The sequence below is a fragment of the Ptychodera flava genome, chromosome 3, assembly GCF_041260155.1.
Source record: "Ptychodera flava strain L36383 chromosome 3, AS_Pfla_20210202, whole genome shotgun sequence".
NCBI classification, from domain to species: Eukaryota; Metazoa; Hemichordata; class Enteropneusta; family Ptychoderidae; genus Ptychodera; species Ptychodera flava.
This window is the reverse complement of record NC_091930.1, coordinates 44,124,590-44,146,524: the sequence shown is the minus strand read 5'-3', so window position 1 is coordinate 44,146,524 and position 21,935 is coordinate 44,124,590. Positions and strand designations below refer to the sequence as shown.

The following is a 21,935-nucleotide window of genomic DNA, read 5'->3' as shown; positions in this document are numbered from 1 at the left end:
GCCAAGGAGAACGGTATTTTCTCTTTTTAGGGTCAGGCGCCCTGCGTAGGTTAGCCAATATTACGGTGTAGTAAAGGACATGCATGTCATGAATGGATAAGTTCATGTTAGATTACCGGACGTGTAACATTTTTTATAGTTGCACGAAGTGAATGGCAACGTTCACATTCACGGTATTTAGTCACGTTTTGTGGTGACTGTTTGATGAGATATATCATTGGTTATAAGTTTCCTTCCGACTAACGACAGAGAAAACAATGAAAACACCAAAAACGGCCAAAAAAACAAAAAAATTATCAAAACTAAGAAAACAAAAAAGTAGATAAGAGAGATCACTTAAAGTCCTTATGTTCTTCTACCTCATTTCCAGAGTCGGTAAGAATTGCTAGATATGCGATTGACCTCTCTTGAATACTAGGTGGATTGAGCAGAGTAAGGAGATCTGCACCTTGTGTAACAAGAAGGCCTAGCTTCTTTTCTCATTTGTCTTTCAGTGGTTGTGGGTGGTATAAAATATGGTTAGAAAGACCCGTTGAAATACCTGAACCTATCATTGACTCTGTCTTTCACTCTATCCTTTCCCTTTGTGATGAAAAGAATTTTTAATTAGAAAGTGCAATAGGGTAGTTAACTCTTTATTTTTGCCGTAAAATCACATAAATTTAGCGTCACAATGCGGTGAAGATTGTAGCATAAACTTGGAAAGGGACAAGTCAACAAATAATAAAGAGTGACAAGATAAGTGTTATACGTGCCATTTATTTGCGATAAAATCACATAAATTTGGAGCCACAAAGCACTGGTCATCATTGGGTGTACTTGTTTTCTCGAAAAGCGAGGCTGATATATTTTATTAAATTCTGAAGTTCATTCCTCATTTAGAATTCATCACAAAAATCATGAAAAGTATGTCTGACTACACCCTTATGAAAATAGAAGAATACAAACTCCATGTATCTTACTTCGTCTGCTTGCCATCGATGCATCTTCCCCCTTTTTAGTTCCATCATCTGTCGTTGTCTCTGCTACTGCTGCGGCAACTGTGTAGACGACATGAAATTGTACAGTTGTCTTTATAAGAACCAAGCATAATTGATTTTAAATAACTTCGACGGCGATTGCTTGTTGGAATGACAATGACTTAAGTATAATGAAAGCTTAATAGTAGTAGCTTTAACTGGCTGAAACACGAGAACGATTATCAAAACCACCGTCCCTCCATCCAAACATACCCAAAGAGAAGTCACTAACACATTTTAATATAACTTCAGAAGTTCTTTGAAATACATTAAAGTTGCACTCCCACTTGGTAACATTTTTAAAACACATTTTCTTAATGCCAACAGTGGACCGCGAAATATCGATACAACATGTCCTCATAAAGTTAAAGTTTGAATTCCGGTGGCCCAGCTAAAGCCAGCTTCCGAACATTGAACGTTCTGCACTTTGGCCATTGTCAGCTAAGCAAGGGAGTACGAATCTACGCTAACGCTGCTGTACGTCATAGTAAGCTTACCACTCCCGTCGGAGATCGGTTATGCCCCGTTTGAGAAAGCCCAGTCTTACTGACTCGGCAAAAAAAGAAAACGAAAGTTTGCTGATTCCACCAGAATTTGCATAGGTGAGTAGTGTAGCCGCTGGGAAAACTATCGGGAGCGCCACGGCATTCTTACCCGTTGATAATCGATGCATCGATCGTCTGGGACTCAGTTCTGGTCGCACACAGATTAACCCTTTATACAGGAAAACTGTCTAAATATTTAGAGTACATTTGAATTGCAAACAAAACAAAAAAAAACATTTCATCATGGAATTACCCTGGATAGTCGCGGTCGGCACACCTCAGTATGACACATCTTTGCCTTGTCAAGAGCGCACTGCACAGATAGCCGACTCGAGTCGACAATGCAATACAATACAGTGGCAATGGACATTGACAGAACTTCAACATTTTGAAACTGAATATGGCAAAACTACCTTGACGCGGTAGAAGATGATATCAGTGGTATAAATCTGAACTGAACATTTTTCCAAAACGGAACTTTGTTTAGGGCGATAGGCTGTCTCAGCACTTGCAGACGACAAAATGTAATCATCAGAGGCGACTAATATTTTACACGTAAAAACTGAATAGCTATGTGGTATTGGTTAAAAATACAATACAACTTATTGAGAATAATGAAAATGCTGTATATTAAGTCTTCGCAGTGGGAGGTAAATTAATTGCGTCGTTCGAACTTATTATGGACTCCCTAGAATATCGTTAATCAACTCAACAACAAACCTTTGGGGGATCTCGGGGCATAATCAGAAATGACCGTAAAACTTCGTGATGTGAAAAATATGCTCAGGAAATGACTTGTTTTTATCGACATCTCGCTATCCGCGCGCAGTCACACGTTAAATATAGACCGTTTGCATTAAGAAATGTGGTTTAAAAATGTTACCAAGTGGGAGTGCCACTTTAAAAAAACAAGCTGCATACAAGTAATATTAATCGTGACAAGTACCCATGGCCGAAGAATTTACATATTCATCAAGTTGATATTATATTTTCATCACGATCAGATTAAAAGTCAAGCTCCACGAACAGACATCCATATTTTTGGAAATTCAACTCAACCGACTTACTATCAGAATCCATTTCTTCAGAATGTATACTTCCACTGGGCGAACTTTCACTGCCAACCGCTGTAAAACAAATAGTGCTTCGACTTAGTTGCAGTTTATATCATACTAGAGTGACAAGATAAATGTTACACATGTCATGTTGTTGTCGTAAAATCACATAAATTTGGCGTCACAATGCGGTGAAGATTGTTGCATAAACTTGGAAAGGGACAAGTCAACAAATAATGATGATAATAGGCTTGCGCAGTTGAGATTTATGACCTGCTTTTTAGTCACAGCAAGTATTAAGTTTTGTGATTTTATAATCGACACGTTCATAATCTCTACAAGGCAAGGCATGGAATGCAAATATTATGTTGAATGTGTACTATTGGCTGTAAAGTTCATATGTATACGACCGGCAATGATATTATGTCAATTGCCATAGAGTTCAATGCGGCGATATGGTATTGGGCTCATTCAAGTTGACTGAAAGATTAGGCAACAAAGCACTGGTCATGTGGTGCACTTGTTTTCCAGAAAAGCGAAACTGAAATATTCAAATAAATTCTGAAGCTAAAAACTCATCAGGAAATCAACACAAAATTAATGGAAGGTATTCTGTTTCCAGCCTTAAGAAAATAGGGGAATACAAACTCCTCGTATCTTACTTGGTCTGCTTGCCACAAATACATCTTCCCCATTTTGAGTACCATCATCAGTTGTTGTCTCTGCTACTACTACGGCAACTGTGTAGACGACATGAAATTGTACAGTGGTCTTTATAAGATCCCAGCATAATTGATTTCAATTAACTTCGATGGCGATTGCTTGTTGGAATGACAATGACTTAAGTATAATGAAAGCTTAATAGTAGTAGCTTTAACTGGCTGAAACACGAGAACGATTATCAAAACCACCGTCCCTCTATCCAAACATACCCAAAGAGAAGTCGCTAACACACTTTAATGTAACTTCAAATGTTCTTTGAAATACAAAGTTATAAGCAAGCTAAGTATGATGTCAGAAAAGCTATATTATCAGCTAAACGACACTATAGAGACAAACTCGAAAATGATTTAACAACAGGTAATCCCAGAGATCTGTGGCAAGGAATTCAAAGAATAGTTAATATCAGACCAACATGAAATCAACAGCAACCGATAACAAGAGCCTCACAGATGAATTAAATGTTTTCTACAGTCGTTTCGACATCCCCGATAACGCTCTGAGAACACGGGAAATCAGTAATATTAATACAAATGCCACTACTGTTTTGTCAATATCTGTGCAAGATGTTGCTCGTGTGTTTTCGAAAATGAATGTAAGGAAAGCGAGTGGCCCAGACAACATATCACCACGTCTATTACGATCATGTTCTGATCAACTTTCGGAAGTTTTTGCTGGTATTTTTAATTGGTCTTTAAACATTTGTAAGGTCCCAAATATATTTAAGAAGTCAATCATCATACCAGTTCCTAAAAAAGCTACCATCACTCAGCTTAATGACTACAGACCTGTTGCGTTAACCTCTGTCATCATGAAAGCATTTGAACGTCTGGTTTTACAGTACATAAAGTCTGCTCTTCCTTCTTCATTGGACCCTTATCAATTTGCTTACCGCAGCAATTGTTGTGTTGAAGATGCTGTTTCTATTTCCCTTCACCATGTACTCAGTCATATTGAAAAGGCCAATTCTTATGCCAGAATGCTCTTTATCGATTACAGTTCGGCTTTTAACACTATAATACCTGTTAATCTTTACAATAAGTTACTTTGCCTTGGTCTGATAATGCACTCTGTAAATGGATTTTAGATTTCTTGTCTAACCGGCCCCAAATGGTCAAAATGGGGTCGTTTCTTTCGGAATCTATCACTTTAAATACAGGCGCCCCTCAAGGATGTGTCCTATCCCCTATGTTATACTCGCTAGTCACGCACGATTGTGCCTCATCCAATGATAGTTCTCTGATTGTCAAATTCGCAGATGACACGACTGCTGCGGGTTTCATTCTCAATAATGATGAAGCAGCATACCGAGACCAGGTGGACGAGATGGTTGATTGGTGCGATCACAATAATTTGCAATTGAATGTAAACAAGACAAAAGAGATGATATTTGACTTTAGAAAGAAGAATAAAATCGATCATCTACCATTGAGGATTCTTGGCAAAGATGTTGAAATTGTTCACACATTTAAATTCCTGGGCACGCTGCTATCAAACGACTTGAAGTGGGATAATAATGTCGATCACATTGTCAAAAAAGCACAACAACGCCTCTATTTCCTTCGCCGTTTGAAAAGCTTCGGTGTTAACAAAATTATACTAAAGAATTCTACCGGGCTGTTGTCGAGAGTGTCCTTACCTTTTCGATTACGGTTTGGTATAGTGGTACTACTCAAAAGGATCGCGCCAAACTAAATCGGATTGTTAAGACAGCTGCGAAAATCATCGGTGATGATCTTCAGTCGCTTGAGTCGCTTTTTAAGACCCGCGCCATTAGGAAATCAAATTCCATAATTAGAGATGTTACTCATCCAGCACATACATTATTTGATTTGCTACCGTCAGCACTCGATATAGATCTATTAGGACAAAAACCAACCGTTTCAAAAATAGTTTTTATCCAACAGCTGTTCGACTTTTAAACGATTTGTAGTGTTACTTTTGGTGTCTTTTTAAACTTGTCAGTGTGATATTATGTTATTTGTTGTTTTATTCTAGCCTGAGCTCTGCAGATCCACCCAGAATTCCATTGTATATTCGTTTTTATACATATGGTAATAAAGTGTTATTATTATTATTATTATTATTATTATTATTATTATTAAAGTTGCACTCCCACTTGGTAACATTTTTAAAACACATTTTCTTAATGCGAACGGTGGATCGCGAAATATCGATAAAACATGTCCTCATAAAGTTAAAGTTTGAATTCCGGTGGCCCAGCTAAAGCCAGCTTCCGAACATCGAACGTCCTGCACTTTGGCCATTGTCAGCCAAGCAAGGGAGTACGATTCTACGCTAACGCTGCTGTACGTCATAGTAAGCTTACCACTCCCGTCGGAGATCGGTTATGCCCCGTTTGAGAAAGCCCAGTCTTACTGACTCGGCAAAAAAAGAAAACGAAAGTTTGCTGATTCCACCAGAATTCGCATAGGTGAGTAGTGTAGCCGCTGGGAAAACTATCGGGAGCGCCACGGCATTCTTACCCGTTGATAATCGATGTATCGATCGTCTGTGACTCAGTTCTGGTCGCACACAGATTAACCCTTTATACAGGAAAACTGTCTAAATATTTAGAGTACATTTGAATTGCAAACAAAACAAAAAAAACATTTCATCATGGAATTACCTGGATAGTCGCGGTCGGCACACCTCAGTATAACACATCTTTGCCTTGTCAAGAGCGCACTGCACAGATAGCCGAATCGAGTCGACAATGCAATACAATACAGTGGCAATGAACATTGACAGGACTTCAACATTTTGAAACTGAATATGGTAAAACCTACCTTGACGCGGTAGAAGATGATATCAGTGGTATAAATCTGAACTGAACATTTTTCCAAAACGGAACTTTGTTTAGGGCGATAGGCTGTCTCAGCACTTGCAGACGACAAAATGTAATCATCAGAGGCGACTAATATTTTACACGTAAAAACTGAATAGCTATGTGGTATTGGTTAAAAATACAATACAACTTATTGAGAATAATGAAAATGCTGTATATTAAGTCTTCGCAGTGGGAGGTAAATTAATTGCATCGTTCGAACTTATTATGGACTTCCTAGAATATCGTTATCAACACAACAACAAACCTTTGGGGATCTCGGGGCATAATCAGAAATGACCGTAAAACTTCGTGATGTGAAAAATATGCTCAGGAAATGACTTGTTTTTATCAACATCTCGCTATCCGCGCGCAGTCACCACGTTAAATATAGACCGTTTGCATTAAGAAATGTGGTTTAAAAATGTTACCAAGTGGGAGTGCCACTTTAAAAAAACAAGCTGCATACAAGTAATATTAATCGTGACAAGTACCCATGGCCGAAGAATTTACATATTCATCAAGTGATATTATATTTTCATCATGATCAGATTAAAAGTCAAGCTCCACGAACAGACATCCATATTTTTGGAAATTCAACTCACCCGACTTACTATCAGAATCCATTTCTTCAGAATGTATACTTCCACTGGGCGAACTTTCACTGCCAACCGCTGTAAAACAAATAGTGCTTCGACTTAGTTGCAGTTTATATCATACTAGAGTGACAAGATAAATGTTACACATGTCATGTTGTTGTCGTAAAATCACATAAATTTGGCGTCACAATGCGGTGAAGATTGTTGAATAAACTTGGAAAGGGACAAGTCAACAAATAATGATGATAATAGGCTTGCGCAGTTGAGATTTTATGACCTGCTTTTTAGTCACAGCAAGCATTAAGTTTTGTGATTTTATAATCGACACGTTCATAATCTCTACAAGGCAAGGCATGGAATGCAAATATTATGTTGAATGTGTATTATTGGCTGTAAAGTTCATATGTATACGACCGGCAATGATATTATGTCAATTGCCATAGAGTTCAATGCGGCGATATGGTATTGGGCTCATTCAAGTTGACTGAAAGATTAGGCAACAAAGCACTGGTCAGGTGGTGCACTTGTTTTCCAGAAAAGCGAAACTGAAATATTCAAATAAATTCTGAAGCTAAAAACTCATCAGGAAATCAACACAAAATTAATGGAAGGTATTCTGTTTCCAGCCTTAAGAAAATAGGGGAATACAAACTCCTCGTATCTTACTTGGTCTGCTTGCCACAAATACATCTTCCCCATTTTGAGTACCATCATCAGTTGTTGTCTCTGCTACTGCTACGGCAACTGTGTAGACGACATGAAATTGTACAGTGGTCTTTATAAGATCCCAGCATAATTGATTTCAATTAACTTCGACGGCGATTGCTTGTTGGAATGACAATGACTTAAGTATAATGAAAGCTTATAGTAGTAGCTTTAACTGGCTGAAACACGAGAACGATTATCAAAACCACCGTCCCTCCATCCAAACATACCCAAAGAGAAGTCCTACTCCCTTACCAAAAAAACATACTGGAAAGTAGATGTTACGTATACTCAGACCCTGTGAAAAGTATCATTTCGGAAAAATTTGTAGTATATGCATATACTTGAATCCTACTGCACATGCCTCAGGTAAGAAAAAATTTGAACGAAGCTGCCCCAAGAAATAGTTTGTAGTGTCCGAGTACGCTCAGTCCCTACAATTGTGCTGCAAATCTTCATGAGAGTGTAAGGTTAGAATTGTCAACAGTTCCAAGGCTATGCGAAACCTACATAACTTTGCAATAGCCATGGTCTTTGCCAGAGTTCATCATTACAGAGTCTAAACTTAACTGTGCACTCTAAGCAGATAACTGCAGTCTGAGTCAGAAATTGCGAAGAAAATTTACAGCAGAGTCTAAGTCAGACATATGGATAGTGTGGGTACGCTTCAAGTGTACACTCCGGCTGGATGGCTGACTTCTGAAATCAGGGAGTGAAATTGCCACAGATTGAGACAGCAACATCTATTTCACACATTGCTTGTGCCAACTTGTGGTATTCACATGTTCTTTAATGCTCAACCATTTCATCCAGGAGACTACATATAGAGCTGACACAACTTGCCTTTGCATAACTATGAAATAGCATGATGACAAAGTGTTCTAAGTTTGTGTTCTTCTCACACAAGAACTGCACTTCAAAAACTATATCATTGTTTGCAATCATGCATGATTTTTTTACAGTGTTTCATCTAGAGAGGGGGACAGGGGGATTCCCCTCAGCTGACATGTTGGCACCCCCCAGTAATTTGTCAAGGGGGGACCTGCCCCCATGAAATGGCGCCAGTCACACCTTAGAGATACAGGTAAAACACATGCATGAACTGGTGAAATCCCCCCTCAATTTTCTGGTAAAGGGGGACCCCATCCTGTTGATGCCATTCTAGATGAAACACTGATATTAAATAAAACTGCATCTACAAAATATTTAATATACAGTAAATTCATCTTTATTTAATTTTAAATCAGGCACATTGCATGGTCCAAATCAGTCTTTTTCAAATGTATTAGGAACGTGACAAACAAAGTTACAATCTTTGTTGAGTGTAGCAACGGAAACCATTACCTCATAAAATTTGGCTTACAGGGATGGCCACAACTGCTTGTTTTTCTTTATGTAAAAGTTAAATATGTGGAATGGAACAGTGAAAATACTGTCAGTCACAACATTTTCTTTCATCTCTTCAAATTGATTTATGACAGCAAGATGTTCTACCCTTTTGCAAACACACACATCTGAACAGAAAACTGGATTGGGACAATAAAGTATGCACTTTACCTTCATACTTGTTGTACACAATGAAAAAAATTTGTAAGTAACGTGGTCAAGCAGAAATAGCCTGTACTTAGGATATTACCTGTAAATTCAGTAGCATTCCGTACCTTTCTTGAGAGAGATCATTCACAACAATGTAAACAGGCCAAACACTGAATTTTTATGAACAGAAAAATGCTACACCATCAAAGTTGATTTGAAAAGAGACATGTAGCTCCTGGTTTTTCTTTTCATCATCAGTTTGGATGAAGAATCCATCTGCTTGAAGATGCTTCTTGTACAGCTTTTCGTCCAGAACATCTTGTATGTGTTTGGTATGATTCTGTAGTGTCTTAAATATTGCAGACCACTATGTTTGCCTTCTCCTCTACAATAAAGAATATAAAGCAATAAATTATCTATATACTGCATGTTCTGCAAAGCTTCATATTATTATAAATGCCCCCCCCCCAATAGTATCCTATGTTCACTGTATGCAATAGTTGTATATATTTTAATATGCATGTACAATTGTGTAATTCAATAAGCTTTACAATAACACTATTAAACAAAATATGACTTCTCTTAAATTGTGTCCTTTGTTTAGTCTACTGCAAGGCAGATTTTCCTATTTCTACATTCTGTACATTGGCAAATAACAATGTCTAAATTGAAAATCTTCAATCATTGGTTATGTAATTTTAAGCTACATACTGACAAAGCAACATGGTTTTAAAGAAGCCTGTATGTCATGTAAAAACCAACCTATGGAATTATGTCGATCAATACTCTGTGCAGTAGATGGTTGATTTTTGCAATTGGCTCTATCAAATTCAGTCCATTCACGCATTTAGAAACAAACTATGCTGTCCGAGCATAAATAATTTAGGGCAAATAACACACGCATCTACAGTTCAATACCTTTTTAATTTTTGCTGAGAAAACACAGTGTATGGAAAGAAGATGGGAAAGTATTAAAAGTGAGGGGTGACTGAGCAATTGATTTAAAGAATTTAGGATGTGAATAGTTATTTTTAATCACGCAAAAGAATATGCAACATATCAAAATATTGGACTACTTACGTGAGAATCAATGGCGTTGAAAGCTGCTCCACTATCGGTAGTCACCATGCACCAGTACTTCCGCGTTCCGGTTCTGCATTTGCCTCTCCGACCACTTCACTCTCGCAATCATCTAGTTCAGAGTTGTTGTCAATGTCAGTTTGCTGTTATACCATCATAAACTCGTAATAACTGGTTATCATTTCGTTATGTGGAATTTCGGTATGCACATCGCTGCAAATGCCGTTTCGAGGTGACGACGAAGGCGCATCACTGCACTGTGCCACGCGTACAACGCGTACGATCACCAGCTGTTTCTGAACCATATTGAAGCTTCGATATGAAGAGACACGTTGTCACCGGTGGCTGCTTCTGAGCTTGCGAAACACTATGTCATCGTTGCTGTTCCATCGCCATCTTGTCATTCGTTGTAATCCTTTATGTGGGCTTTTCAAATAGCAAAGGTAAAACAGTGATCGTTTTTCTTGTAGTTGATCGACGATATTGTTCCTTGTTGTTTACTGCGTCCGCCATGTTTGTATTGTAGTGAAATGTGGGCTTTCGGCCGTTGGCGGCGCCCTCCTGCACAGGTGCTGCGCCGCCGTTGTATTCATGGAATGCCTAGCCTCGCATGTACATTACGCATTTCCCCTCGCCAACAGCAGAACGATATACACCGCTGAAGAGAGCAGACGTCCTTACGTAAAGCCTTCTGCGGACCACCCAGTACGACAAAGACTTGGTAAGTCCACCGAGTTTAATACACTGGGTAACACTATAATTGGCGCTGCGACTTTTCCGAACCTTTGTGGGAAAAGGCGAGAAAACTTAGAGTTTTATTTCTCTAAGTAGAAGTCGGAGTACCTCACGGAAAAACTCGTGACGTGGCCTTCCACTTGAAAGTGATACGAGTAGAGTTACGTGGCGTATTCATAATTGAAAGTACGAGTATACGAGTAGGTAGAATACGCCAAAGTGCTTGGAAAGTTTTACGAGTAGAGTTGGGACGCCCAAGTGCTTTTTTGATTATCAACACTTGCCCCAAATAAATTAGCTGTAGCACAGTTTCTTCGGGTGAGAGACTTAGAAGCTAGTGGCGGCTAAGAGAAAATCAAGAACAAGCTTCCAGGTGTTGCAGTAAAGCTTGCGACGGAACAGGGGAAGGCAACGTTGCTGTAACTGTTTTAAGTAAGTTTCTTCATCTGGGTGTAAGTTCACATTCGCTCATTTTTGGGTGAAATAAATTGTTGGCGGGAAATTTTTGTGTGGTATTTCTGTGGTGGCAGCCAGATTTCCTCGCACCTTTTTCTTGCTGACAATAGCGAATTACGCGCACCACGTTTGCACTGCGCATTTTTGTGCGGTCAACGAAATATTCACCACCAGTTTCGGAATTCTACCATTCAGTGGTGCAAAAAATAGCGTAATAGGGGAACATTAACATCTCAAGTTCTTTTTTCATTCTGTGCTCACGAAACATCAATTAAAGACCGGTGACGCACAGTTCTTTGGTCATTTTAAGGGACATTTATTTTTCCCTTTTTGGTGTCTCGTTTCCATTCTTTAGAGACATCGTTTTTTTTTGTATTTTCGTGTCTCGTTTCCATTCTTTCGAGACATCGTTTTTTGTATTTTCGTACAGTCTGTATTTTGGTGTCTCGTTTCCATTCTTTTGAGACATCGTTTTTTTTTTGTATTTTCGTACAGTCTGTATTTTCGTGTCTCGTTTCCATTCTTTCGAGACATCGTTTTTTTTGTATTTTTGTATTTTTGTGCCTAGTTTCCCGTTTTTGTTGTAAAACACCTTTTTTATTTTCGAGTTTCCAGACATTTTTTAAAAGGTCGTTTTTTTTAGGAACTGAATTTTTGTTGTGTTCCGACCTAGCTATTGTACATTTTATTGAATAAAGAAAGCACTTTACGTCAATTTCTCTGCAAAGTCACGTAACATTTTGCTGACATATTGTGGGAAATTTTAGTAACACTCCGACTGTATTACATTATCATTACTCTGTATTTAATTGCGAGTAATTGTATTTTACAGTGCCAATTACTATAATATATATATTGCCCTGTATTCTATTGTACTGTATTTGTGTACTGTATTGCGGGCAGTAAACGTTTTTATTTATTATATATTACTCTGTATTCCATTGCGAGTAATATTTGAGTATTTTAAATCATCTTTCTTTATTACTCTGTACTGTACTGCGGGTAATAAACGTTTTTATTATTAGCACCAGTTCAACGATAGAACAACACAAGCTTTTGCCAGGCAATTATTGTTGGCATTACGCATATTTTTGTTTCTGTTGAAATAGAATACTGGTGTGTAATTTTAATAAAACAACACAAATCATTGCCAGGCAATTATTGTTGGCATTACGCATATTATTGTGTTGAAATAGAGTACTGATCTGTAACTTTATATTCTGGAGTTAAATATTGCATCTGGCGCAATCATGAAGATTGATCTAACACCTGCACCGTTGAAGACCTGGAATACTTACCTGGTGTTGGAAGAAAGATTGCAAAGAAGATAGACAAATTGCGTCAGAAATACGGTAAGATCACATATGAAATGGTCTGCTCCATACCGAAGTTCACCCCTTCAGATAAATTTATGGAGATGGCTGTTTTCGAAACTAAACGGAAACACCAATCTTCACCACATGCCATAATCCCACCTACTCAGGGGGAATTGGACAGTGAATCCGAAGGGAGTATGAAAGACAGCATGGAAGAGTGGATGGATAGGGTAGATAAACTGACCCAACATCATGAAGCTACCCGAAGACGTACATGGCGGGAACTTCCACAGGTAGGTACCAGACCTTCCGAGAGGGAGAGTTGGCGTAAACGTTACGCAAGTCGGAGATGGCAAGAGAGGTCAGATATCGGTGATTATCCACCAGACCATCGGGAGTTTCCAATGTCTCATCAGCCGACACCCGACCGATATCCTCCAACTACTGGAGAGTATTATGGGGGCTATGAGACAGAAGTACCAAGGGAGCCAGCATACTACCAGCGTCGTAGAAGGACAGATCAATATCGACCATCTATCCCCGTATCAGTGCCCAAGACTTTGGTATATGATGGGTCTGGTAATTGGCGGGCGTTTCAGCTGAAGTTCACCAAGTTTGCTGAGACGCAAGACCTGTCCTTCAGTGACTGCAAGAATTATCTGTGCTGGTGTCTGGATGGCAAGGCAAGTGATTATTACACCATGATCACCGAGCGTAATGAGGAGATCAGCTACCATGAGCTGATAAAGAAGATGGAGAAGCGATTTGGTTCACGAGATCTTCCCGAATTGACCCAGCTTCAATTCGCCCAGTCAAGACAACATCCTGACGAAACTTTAGAAGAATGGGCAGGTAGGGTATATTCTCTTGCAGCACGTGCCTTCCGAGATTACAGTGACGCTACCTTGGAGCAACAGGCTGTAATGAAGTTCTGTCAAGGATGTTACGACCGTGAAGCAGGTGAGTCGGTAGCCAACCAAAGACCTGCGAGCATCGAGACAGCCTTGGACAGTATCAAATGGTACCAATACAACCATAGGGAAATATTTGGTGCCAGAACCAGCAGAAGAGAAGTGCGGTTTGTTAGTCCAGAGCCAGACCGGACGAGGGACATTTATGAAGTGCGGTCAACATCCCGATATGACCAAGAACGAAGGAGGTCACCTCCAGAACAACGCATGAAGTTCCAAGCTAGTAAGATAGATGGAACAAGTGCAATGGAGGGGAGGATGTCACGCATGGAAACCCAGATGTCTGCTATGAGTGCGACACTACAGACTGTAACGTCCCAATTAGCAGAACTCACAAAGGTGGTAAGTCAAAAACAAGCTCCTAGAAGCCGATCACCATCTCCAAGAAATCGCTGCTGCTATGGTTGCGGAGAAATTGGACATTTCAAAAGGGACTGCCCACACCAAAACCCAAAGAGGGCAGAAGCACCTGAAAAGAAAACATTGTCCAAGCAGTTAAACACCAAAGGGTCAAACCAGGAGGCCTGAGTTTGGCCCATAGCGATACCAAGGGCCTCAATGCTTCTAAGGAAGAAAAGAGTTTCACCGAAACAACACCACCTAGTGAGCTGGAAAAAGTCTGTGAGAAAAGTGTGTCACCAACCTCTACAGGGGTGACACCAGGTAATAAAGACAGACTAACAACTGAAGTACCTCCAAGCTCTGATGCAAGGGATGAAACCGAGCAAGCCAAGGAAGCAACAACAAAGGTTGAACATCAAACTTCGAAAGCTTTACTGGCAGAGGCGAATTCCAAAGAGCAAGAGGTCATCCAAACTATTGAAGCAGATAACAAACCTACAGAAAAGGTTGTTATCACGCAACGGACACAAAGGACAACACCGAACATGCCATGGAGGTAAGTGACATATTGAATGATGAACAACTAAACTCACATGTTCCATTGGCAAACGAGCCAGAAGTTTCTTTCACCTCAACAGATAACAAGCCTGTACCAGAGGTTGTTATTAATCAATTGGTATCCAGTTCCATGTACAGCATTCCAGTGATGATCGAAGGACAACAGATCACCGCAATCATCGACACTGCTGCAGAAGTCACCATAATTTCTGACAAAGTGTACAACAATCTGGAAGATAAACCTCCGATACTCCGTCAAATCACCATGCAGACGGCTTGCAGACAGAAGACAATGACAGGAAACTTGGTAGGGCCAGTGAACATACAACTGGGAGGCACCAATTTCCAAGAAAAAATCTATGTCGCCCCTATCGGAGATGAGATGCTGCTTGGGATTGATTTTCTACAAACCCAAGCAAGGAGCTACTATGAACATGGATACCAACTGGCTCCACATAGGTAAGGAAAATATACCCATGACTTTTGGACATCCGGACAAGACTCCGAAAATTGCAAAGGTTATGGTAAGGAAACGAACAGTTGTCCCACCACATTCAGTAGTCAGAGTTCCCTGCACTCTTACTGTGGGAATGTCAGACTACATAGTAGACCCAGTACCAAACTTGGGGGTGATGATGATGAGAACAATACATGCGGGGGAACAATCGCCAAAGGTTTGTTTACTTAACCCTACAGATCGGTATGTAGTTCTCAAAAAGAAGAATCCAATTGCATCAGCAGTTGAAGCCAGTGTGATCTCTGTCAAACAGTGTACAGGTAAGACACACACAGAGGAAACTGAACAGGAAGTGAACCAAAGCCCAAAGCCAAGTAGTGGGCTACCCCCTCATCTAGAGGACCTGTTTGAAAAATCCTGTAAGAACTTAGATGAAAAGCAATGCCAACAGCTGAAGTCACTTCTACAGGAATACGCTGACGTTTTCGCCAAAGACGATTTTGACCTTGGAAACTTCACTGCAATCACTCACAGCATCGATACCAAAGATAGCCAGCCAATCAAACAACGGATGCGAAGAACACCAATGCATTTTGCAGATGAAGAAGAGACCCATCTAAAGAAAATGTTGGAAACTGGCGTAATAAAACCATCAACATCTGAATGGGCCTCTGCTCCAGTCCTGGTGCGAAAACGAGATGGAAGTGTATGCTGGAAGATGGAATTGTACGACTCCAGAGAACAATGTGCATACTTCGAACATGGAGTAGCACTAGACGTCCTGCCATGTGGTGGATGTCATTATTGTAATCGAGTACATCGAAACTGGAGTTTCTTCATAGAGAATGTGGATGATGTGTCCAATTACCAAATGGCAGTCATAATGGTAAGAATCCTAAAGCTCGGCTTGTAAGTGGGCTAAACGGATCTGGAGTACACAAAATACAAAGAAACAGAGCAACAGGATACAGTACTCCAGTTACAGGGGCGGCCGATAAAGGGACGACAAGAGATGAGAGGGACTGGCCTTGGGATCCAGGTGGCCTGTCCGACATCACGACCAATAGTACAGAGGCTTCACTTCTTAGTGTGCCTGGGAAGCCCCTAATTCTATACATTAGGGGACCCCTGGTAAAATGGTAAAGGAATGGTGTTCGCCACGGCAACGAATATATATCCACAACTTTACAGGACGTATCATCAACACAGTAAGGCGGTGGACATAGCTTTCAAAAACTGCTACTTCGGGTTTTCCATCATAACGGCAATTTTGACCAATGGCAACGAAGAGCATTGAAAGAAGTGCCCAGTGATCGGTTATGATAGAAACCGACTCTCCGTATCTCGGGGGCACTACCATCAGCACCCCAGCCTTAATAGGGGATGTTGCCGTAGCTGTTGCCAAGACAAGGGGGACTGATTTGGTGCGCCTCCTTAAGGCAACAGTTCACAATACAAGGCGAATTTATCACTAGGGATGGTTTAATTACTGCCAGTAACATTGCTAGCTGGCAGCCATTTTAAGTGTCAAGGTTAGCCAGTAACATTGCTAGCTGGCGGCCTTGTAAAATTAACATCTCAGTTTTTTAGATCCCTAGAATAACCATTCCTGCAGAAAATAAAAGAGGGGAGAGTGTAGTGAAATGTGGGCTTTCGGCCGTTGGCGGCGCCCTCCTGCACAGGTGCTGCGCCGCCGTTGTATTCATGGAATGCCTAGCCTCGCATGTACATTACGCATTTCCCCTCGCCAACAGCAGAACGATATACACCGCTGAAGAGAGCAGACGTCCTTACGTAAAGCCTTCTGCGGACCACCCAGTACGACAAAGACTTGGTAAGTCCACCGAGTTTAATACACTGGGTAACACTATAGTATGATGAATGGTACCGTATGCAACACGCATTGCCGTTGGCTCTCACAAAGGTCAAGGGTCAGTGTCACTTCATTCAACATCCAACTGTCATAATAGTTTTCGCTTGGGAACCAATTTGAGGGATAATTTTTATTCATTTGTTAGTTTAAACTATAAAAACAGGTGATTCACTTAGTTTGAAATTATCTAAAGACCTTATCACTGCATTACGAATCTAACCAATGACACGCAATGTTTTAATTCTGGCGGTACTGCGCACGCGCAAATTGTCCCGGCGGGTAGATTTGGAGACTGGATTTCAATCAACAGCAGCTGAAAGCAGTGTAACCGTATCGTCCGCAAAAACTCATTCTAGCGAACTATAAATCGTCTAACAATGGGAAAATCAAGAGGCAAGAAAGTATCTACTCACTTTGGTGACCATGGTAAGTATTCAATATGAAGTTTTATGGTTTCAGTCGTGCAATATTTCGAGTCATCGTTATTCATCGTATGCACTGGTAGGCATATGCATTTGACCTTGGTTCATGGATACACAAAACCGGCCAAAACCCGACAATCTTTGTATCTTAACTATGATCAGACCTAATTACCATACATTTTTGAAAGACATTGAGGTATAGTATCCGCACTGAACCATGATTATAAGTTAGAAAATTTGTATCATTGTCTCCACAATGCATGTAAGGAAGGGTTACGTAATAACAGACCATTCAAATTCCACGGTATCAGTGATTGTCCGTTAATTCCGAGCTAGCCCATATCACGTGCATCTTCAACCAATCATTTGTGACAATTCCGGTGGATTGCATGGCCACAGCATGACAGACCCAGAAAACATGTTATCAATGGACCATGCAGCTCCATCATATTTTCGTTAAATCAACTTATATTAATGTGAAATTTATGAAAGAGTACACTGCAAATACTGTAATTGCTTTTAAAGACAGAACTTATTTGTCTATTTGGTAGCAAACATTTTACCTGCCTGTGCCATTCTGAGCAGTACAGGTTTACTGATGAAGTTCTTCATAGTGAATGTGTTTTATATTTTTTAGAAACTGCATTTTTGTGAAAGTTGTCAAGTACTTTGATTACACAAATATTGTAATAAACAAGGTCACATACTAATTTTATTTTTATTGCATTCAATGTTTCTTACAATGAAGATGCTGGCAGTTATACCTGGTTCAAGAGTATTTACTTATGAACAGCAGATGAACAATGCAAGGAATAAAGGAATACACTGAAAGAGTCTGGGACCAAGGCAGCACTCTTCCTGCTGCAATGCTTCTACAAAACAAAGGATCTGGTTGGAAAAAAACTTGAAGGGAGCTAACTGTCGTGAAAGCATTGATCCTAATACTGTTTCTGCAATTATTGGTAAGTTTCATATATTCCTTTCTCTTTCCCTACAAGCACCTCACATAGTGCAATGAGTGTAACTTTATGTGAAATTAACAGATTTTGTATTTTTGCTCACATGAAGTCCATGCTGACTATTGTTATCTAACTATTGATCAACAGATACTGATGGAAGCAGAAGTGACGATGGAGATGGCAGTATCCATGGCAATACATTTCCTGAGCATTCTGGTGTACAAATGGATACTGATATTGACTGATATAACTAACAGTGAGTGAAGCATTCCATGAATCTGTCAAACTTGTTTCAACACAACAGAGACTTCATACTCAGAGAACATTTCATCATTACATTTTTCACAATGCAAGTACAGTGAAACCTATCCTTAGAACAAACCATCTCAAACTGTGCAATCATTTTTACTGGACTGCTGTTTTCACATTTCACTATTTTACAGAAAAGATATGTACATTTACCTTATAATGAAGTGTGACATCACTCAGGACAGTACATTAAGCAATTTTACTATAAGTTTTGATATTTTGTAAAACCTTTTCACTTCCGACAGTACTTTGATAATGTTGTCAAAATACAGTACTCATGCCGATAAAACAAACTTCTGAGAAACTGTATTTTACCTCTTTGTTTCAAACTGCTGAATTGAACACAAGAATTTTATTTCTTGCTCCAGCTTCAACAGTGTCATACTGATTTTTTCACACCATTTTGTACATTCAAGTTTTTTGGTGAAATTGTCATTTATAATGATATTTTTAACTCTGCTGATTGAAATATAATGCTTATTTGAAGATTTTTTTTATTACACAAGTGCCGATAAGTGCTAAAATTAATGGCAAATATTTAAATGTATTGGTTTATAAGTTAGTCTGTCACTTACAATATCCTAAATTGCTCATCACAAATTTTCTAAAATACAAGAGTTAGAATTTTTGGACACAAATATTTGAACGCACACAACAGTAATGGTAACGTCATCTTTCAAAATATGCATTGTTGTTGTTTATATCTTTCACACTGTTATTAAAGTATGATCACTGTTGTTAATTAAGCAATATGATTGTTTCAGTGTGTGCTTTGAATAAGAGACAGGAAAATGAGGTGAGTGTTGCTGTTGACAATCAACATCAAGAGACTAAGGTAACTTATCGATACTGCATGAATGAGTAACCCCTATCGATCACACCCCCCCCCCCCCCCCACCCACCCCCGCAGTCGATGTGATAATGGATGACTAGCATATACATTATGTGTACTTGTTTATGCTCGACGAAATCAAGTACGCCCTGTGTACACTTTTTTACCCCTCCACAACAAGTACACTCCATGCATACTTTTTTCACGGAGGTTCCCTAAGATTAAGTACGCTCTACGTATACAAAAGCGTTCCAATATTGGATAGCTTTAAGTAGCATCACATTGGATTCTGTGTACTATATAGGTACACTCTATGTGTAAAACATGTATCTTTTTTCTTTACTGATTCTGTACAAAGATAATACATAGTTTTGAGAAATATGTACACTTCACGGGCTACATAAAGTAGGCAAAATGTAGGGTGAATTTTGGTAAGGGCGCTAACACACTTTAATGTAACTTTAAATGTTCTTTGAAATATATTAAAGTTGCACTCCCACTTGGTAACATTTTTAAAACACATTTTCTTAATGCCAACGGTGGATCGCGAAATATCGATAAAACATGTCCTCATAAAGTTAAAGTTTGAATTCCGGTGGCCCAGCTAAAGCCAGCTTCCGAACATTGAACGTCCTGCACTTTGGCCATTGTCAGCCAAGCAAGGGAGTACGAATCTACGCTAACGCTGCTGTACGTCATAGTAAGCTTACCACTCCCGTCGGAGATCGGTTATGCCCCGTGGGAGAAAGCCCAGTCTTACTGACTCGGCAAAAAAGAAAACGAAAGTTTGCTGATTCCACCAGAATTCGCATAGGTGAGTAGTGTAGCCGCTGGGAAAACTATCGGGAGCGCCACGGCATTCTTACCCGTTGATAATCGATGCATCGATCGTCTGTGACTCAGTTCTGGTCGCACACAGATTAACCCTTTATACAGGAAAACTGTCTAAATATTTAGAGTACATTTGAATTGCAAACAAAACAAAAAAAAAAACATTTCATCATGGAATTACCCTGGATAGTCGCGGTCGGCACACCTCAGTATAACACATCTTTGCCTTGTCAAGAGCGCACTGCACAGATAGCCGAATCGAGTCGACAATGCAATACAATACAGTGGCAATGGACATTGACAGGTCTTCAACATTTTGAAACTGAATATGGTAAACCTACCTTGACGCGGTAGAAGATGATATCAGTGGTATAAATCTGAACTGAACATTTTTCCAAAACGGAACTTTGTTTAGGGCGATAGGCTGTCTCAGCACTTGCAGACGACAAAATGTAATCATCAGAGGCGACTAATATTTTACACGTAAAAACTGAATAGCTATGTGGTATTGGTTAAAAATACAATACAACTTATTGAGAATAATGAAAATGCTGTATATTAAGTCTTCGCAGTGGGAGGTAAATTAATTGCGTCGTTCGAACTTATTATGGACTCCCTAGAATATCGTTAATCAACACAACAACAAACCTTGGGGGATCTCGGGGCATAATCAGAAATGACCGTAAAACTTCGTGATGTGAAAAATATGCTCAGGAAATGACTTGTTTTTATCGACATCTCGCTTCCGCGCGCAGTCATCACGTTAAATATAGACCGTTTGCATTAAGAAATGTGGTTTAAAAATGTTACCAAGTGGGAGTGCCACTTTAAAAAAACAAGCTGCATACAAGTAATATTAATCGTGACAAGTACCCATGGCCGAAGAATTTACATATTCATCAAGTGATATTATTTTTTCATCACGATCAGATTAAAAGTCAAGCTCCACGAACAGACATCCATATTTTTGGAAATTCAACTCACCCGACTTACTATCAGAATCCATTTCTTCAGAATGTATACTTCCACTGGGCGAACTTTCACTGCCAACCGCTGTAAAACAAATAGTGCTTCGACTTAGTTGCAGTTTATATCATCTAGAGTGACAAGATAAATGTTACACATGTCATGTTGTTGTCGTAAAATCACATAAATTTGGCGTCACAATGCGGTGAAGATTGTTGAATAAACTTGGAAAGGGACAAGTCAACAAATAATGATGATAATAGGCTTGCGCAGTTGAGATTTTATGACCTGCTTTTTAGTCACAGCAAGTATTAAGTTTTGTGATTTTATAATCGACACGTTCATAATCTCTACAAGGCAAGGCATGGAATGCAAATATTATGTTGAATGTGTATTATTGGCTGTAAAGTTCATATGTATACGACCGGCAATGATATTATGTCAATTGCCATAGAGTTCAATGCGGCGATATGGTATTGGGCTCATTCAAGTTGACTGAAAGATTAGGCAACAAAGCACTGGTCAGGTGGTGCACTTGTTTTCCAGAAAAGCGAAACTGAAATATTCAAATAATTCTGAAGCTAAAAAACTCATCAGGAAATCAACACAAAATTAATGGAAGGTATTCTGTTTCCAGCCTAAGAAAATAGGGGAATACAAACTCCTCGTATCTTACTTGGTCTGCTTGCCACAAATACATCTTCCCCATTTGAGTACCATCATCAGTTGTTGTCTCTGCTACTGCTTCGTCAACTGTGTAGACGACATGAAATTGTACAGTGGTCTTTATAAGATCCAGCATAATTGATTTCAATTAACTTC

General features: G+C 39.5%; 2 protein-coding genes and 2 long non-coding RNA genes across 4 annotated transcripts in view; 1 reads left to right on the top strand and 3 right to left on the bottom strand.

Annotated features, from left to right (window-relative positions):
- Window positions 1-21,935, bottom strand: part of LOC139129333 (uncharacterized) — a 63,096-nt gene that overhangs the window by 15,382 nt on the left and 25,779 nt on the right. The gene's annotated exons all lie outside the window — the stretch shown is intronic.
- Window positions 2,570-21,866, bottom strand: LOC139130259 (uncharacterized). Its single transcript, XM_070696011.1, has 6 exons — window positions 21,790-21,866; window positions 21,132-21,200; window positions 7,432-7,509; window positions 6,772-6,840; window positions 3,282-3,359; window positions 2,570-2,691 (listed from the first exon to the last, which is right to left on the bottom strand). Exons 2-6 carry the CDS (start codon window positions 21,151-21,153, stop codon window positions 2,570-2,572), a joined length of 369 nt encoding a protein of 122 aa, XP_070552112.1. The 5' UTR covers window positions 21,154-21,200; window positions 21,790-21,866.
- Window positions 8,676-10,605, bottom strand: LOC139130088 (uncharacterized). Its single transcript, XR_011551778.1, has 2 exons — window positions 10,087-10,605; window positions 8,676-9,391 (listed from the first exon to the last, which is right to left on the bottom strand). It is a non-coding gene; the product is annotated as an uncharacterized lncRNA (long non-coding RNA).
- LOC139130089 (uncharacterized) lies at window positions 17,068-18,684 on the top strand. The gene is made up of 3 exons (XR_011551779.1): window positions 17,068-17,220; window positions 17,965-18,178; window positions 18,323-18,684. It is a non-coding gene; the product is annotated as an uncharacterized lncRNA (long non-coding RNA).

Coding starts and splice junctions, on each gene's coding strand:
- LOC139130259 (XM_070696011.1), bottom strand. CDS start 21,153: ATGGATTCTGATAGTAAGTCGG. Junction 7,510..21,131: donor GGATTCTGATAGTAAGTCGG/GTGAGTTGAATT, acceptor TCGTCTACACAG/TTGCCGTAGCAGTAGCAGAG. Junction 6,841..7,431: donor ATTTGTGGCAAGCAGACCAA/GTAAGATACGAG, acceptor TTTGTTTTACAG/CGGTTGGCAGTGAAAGTTCG.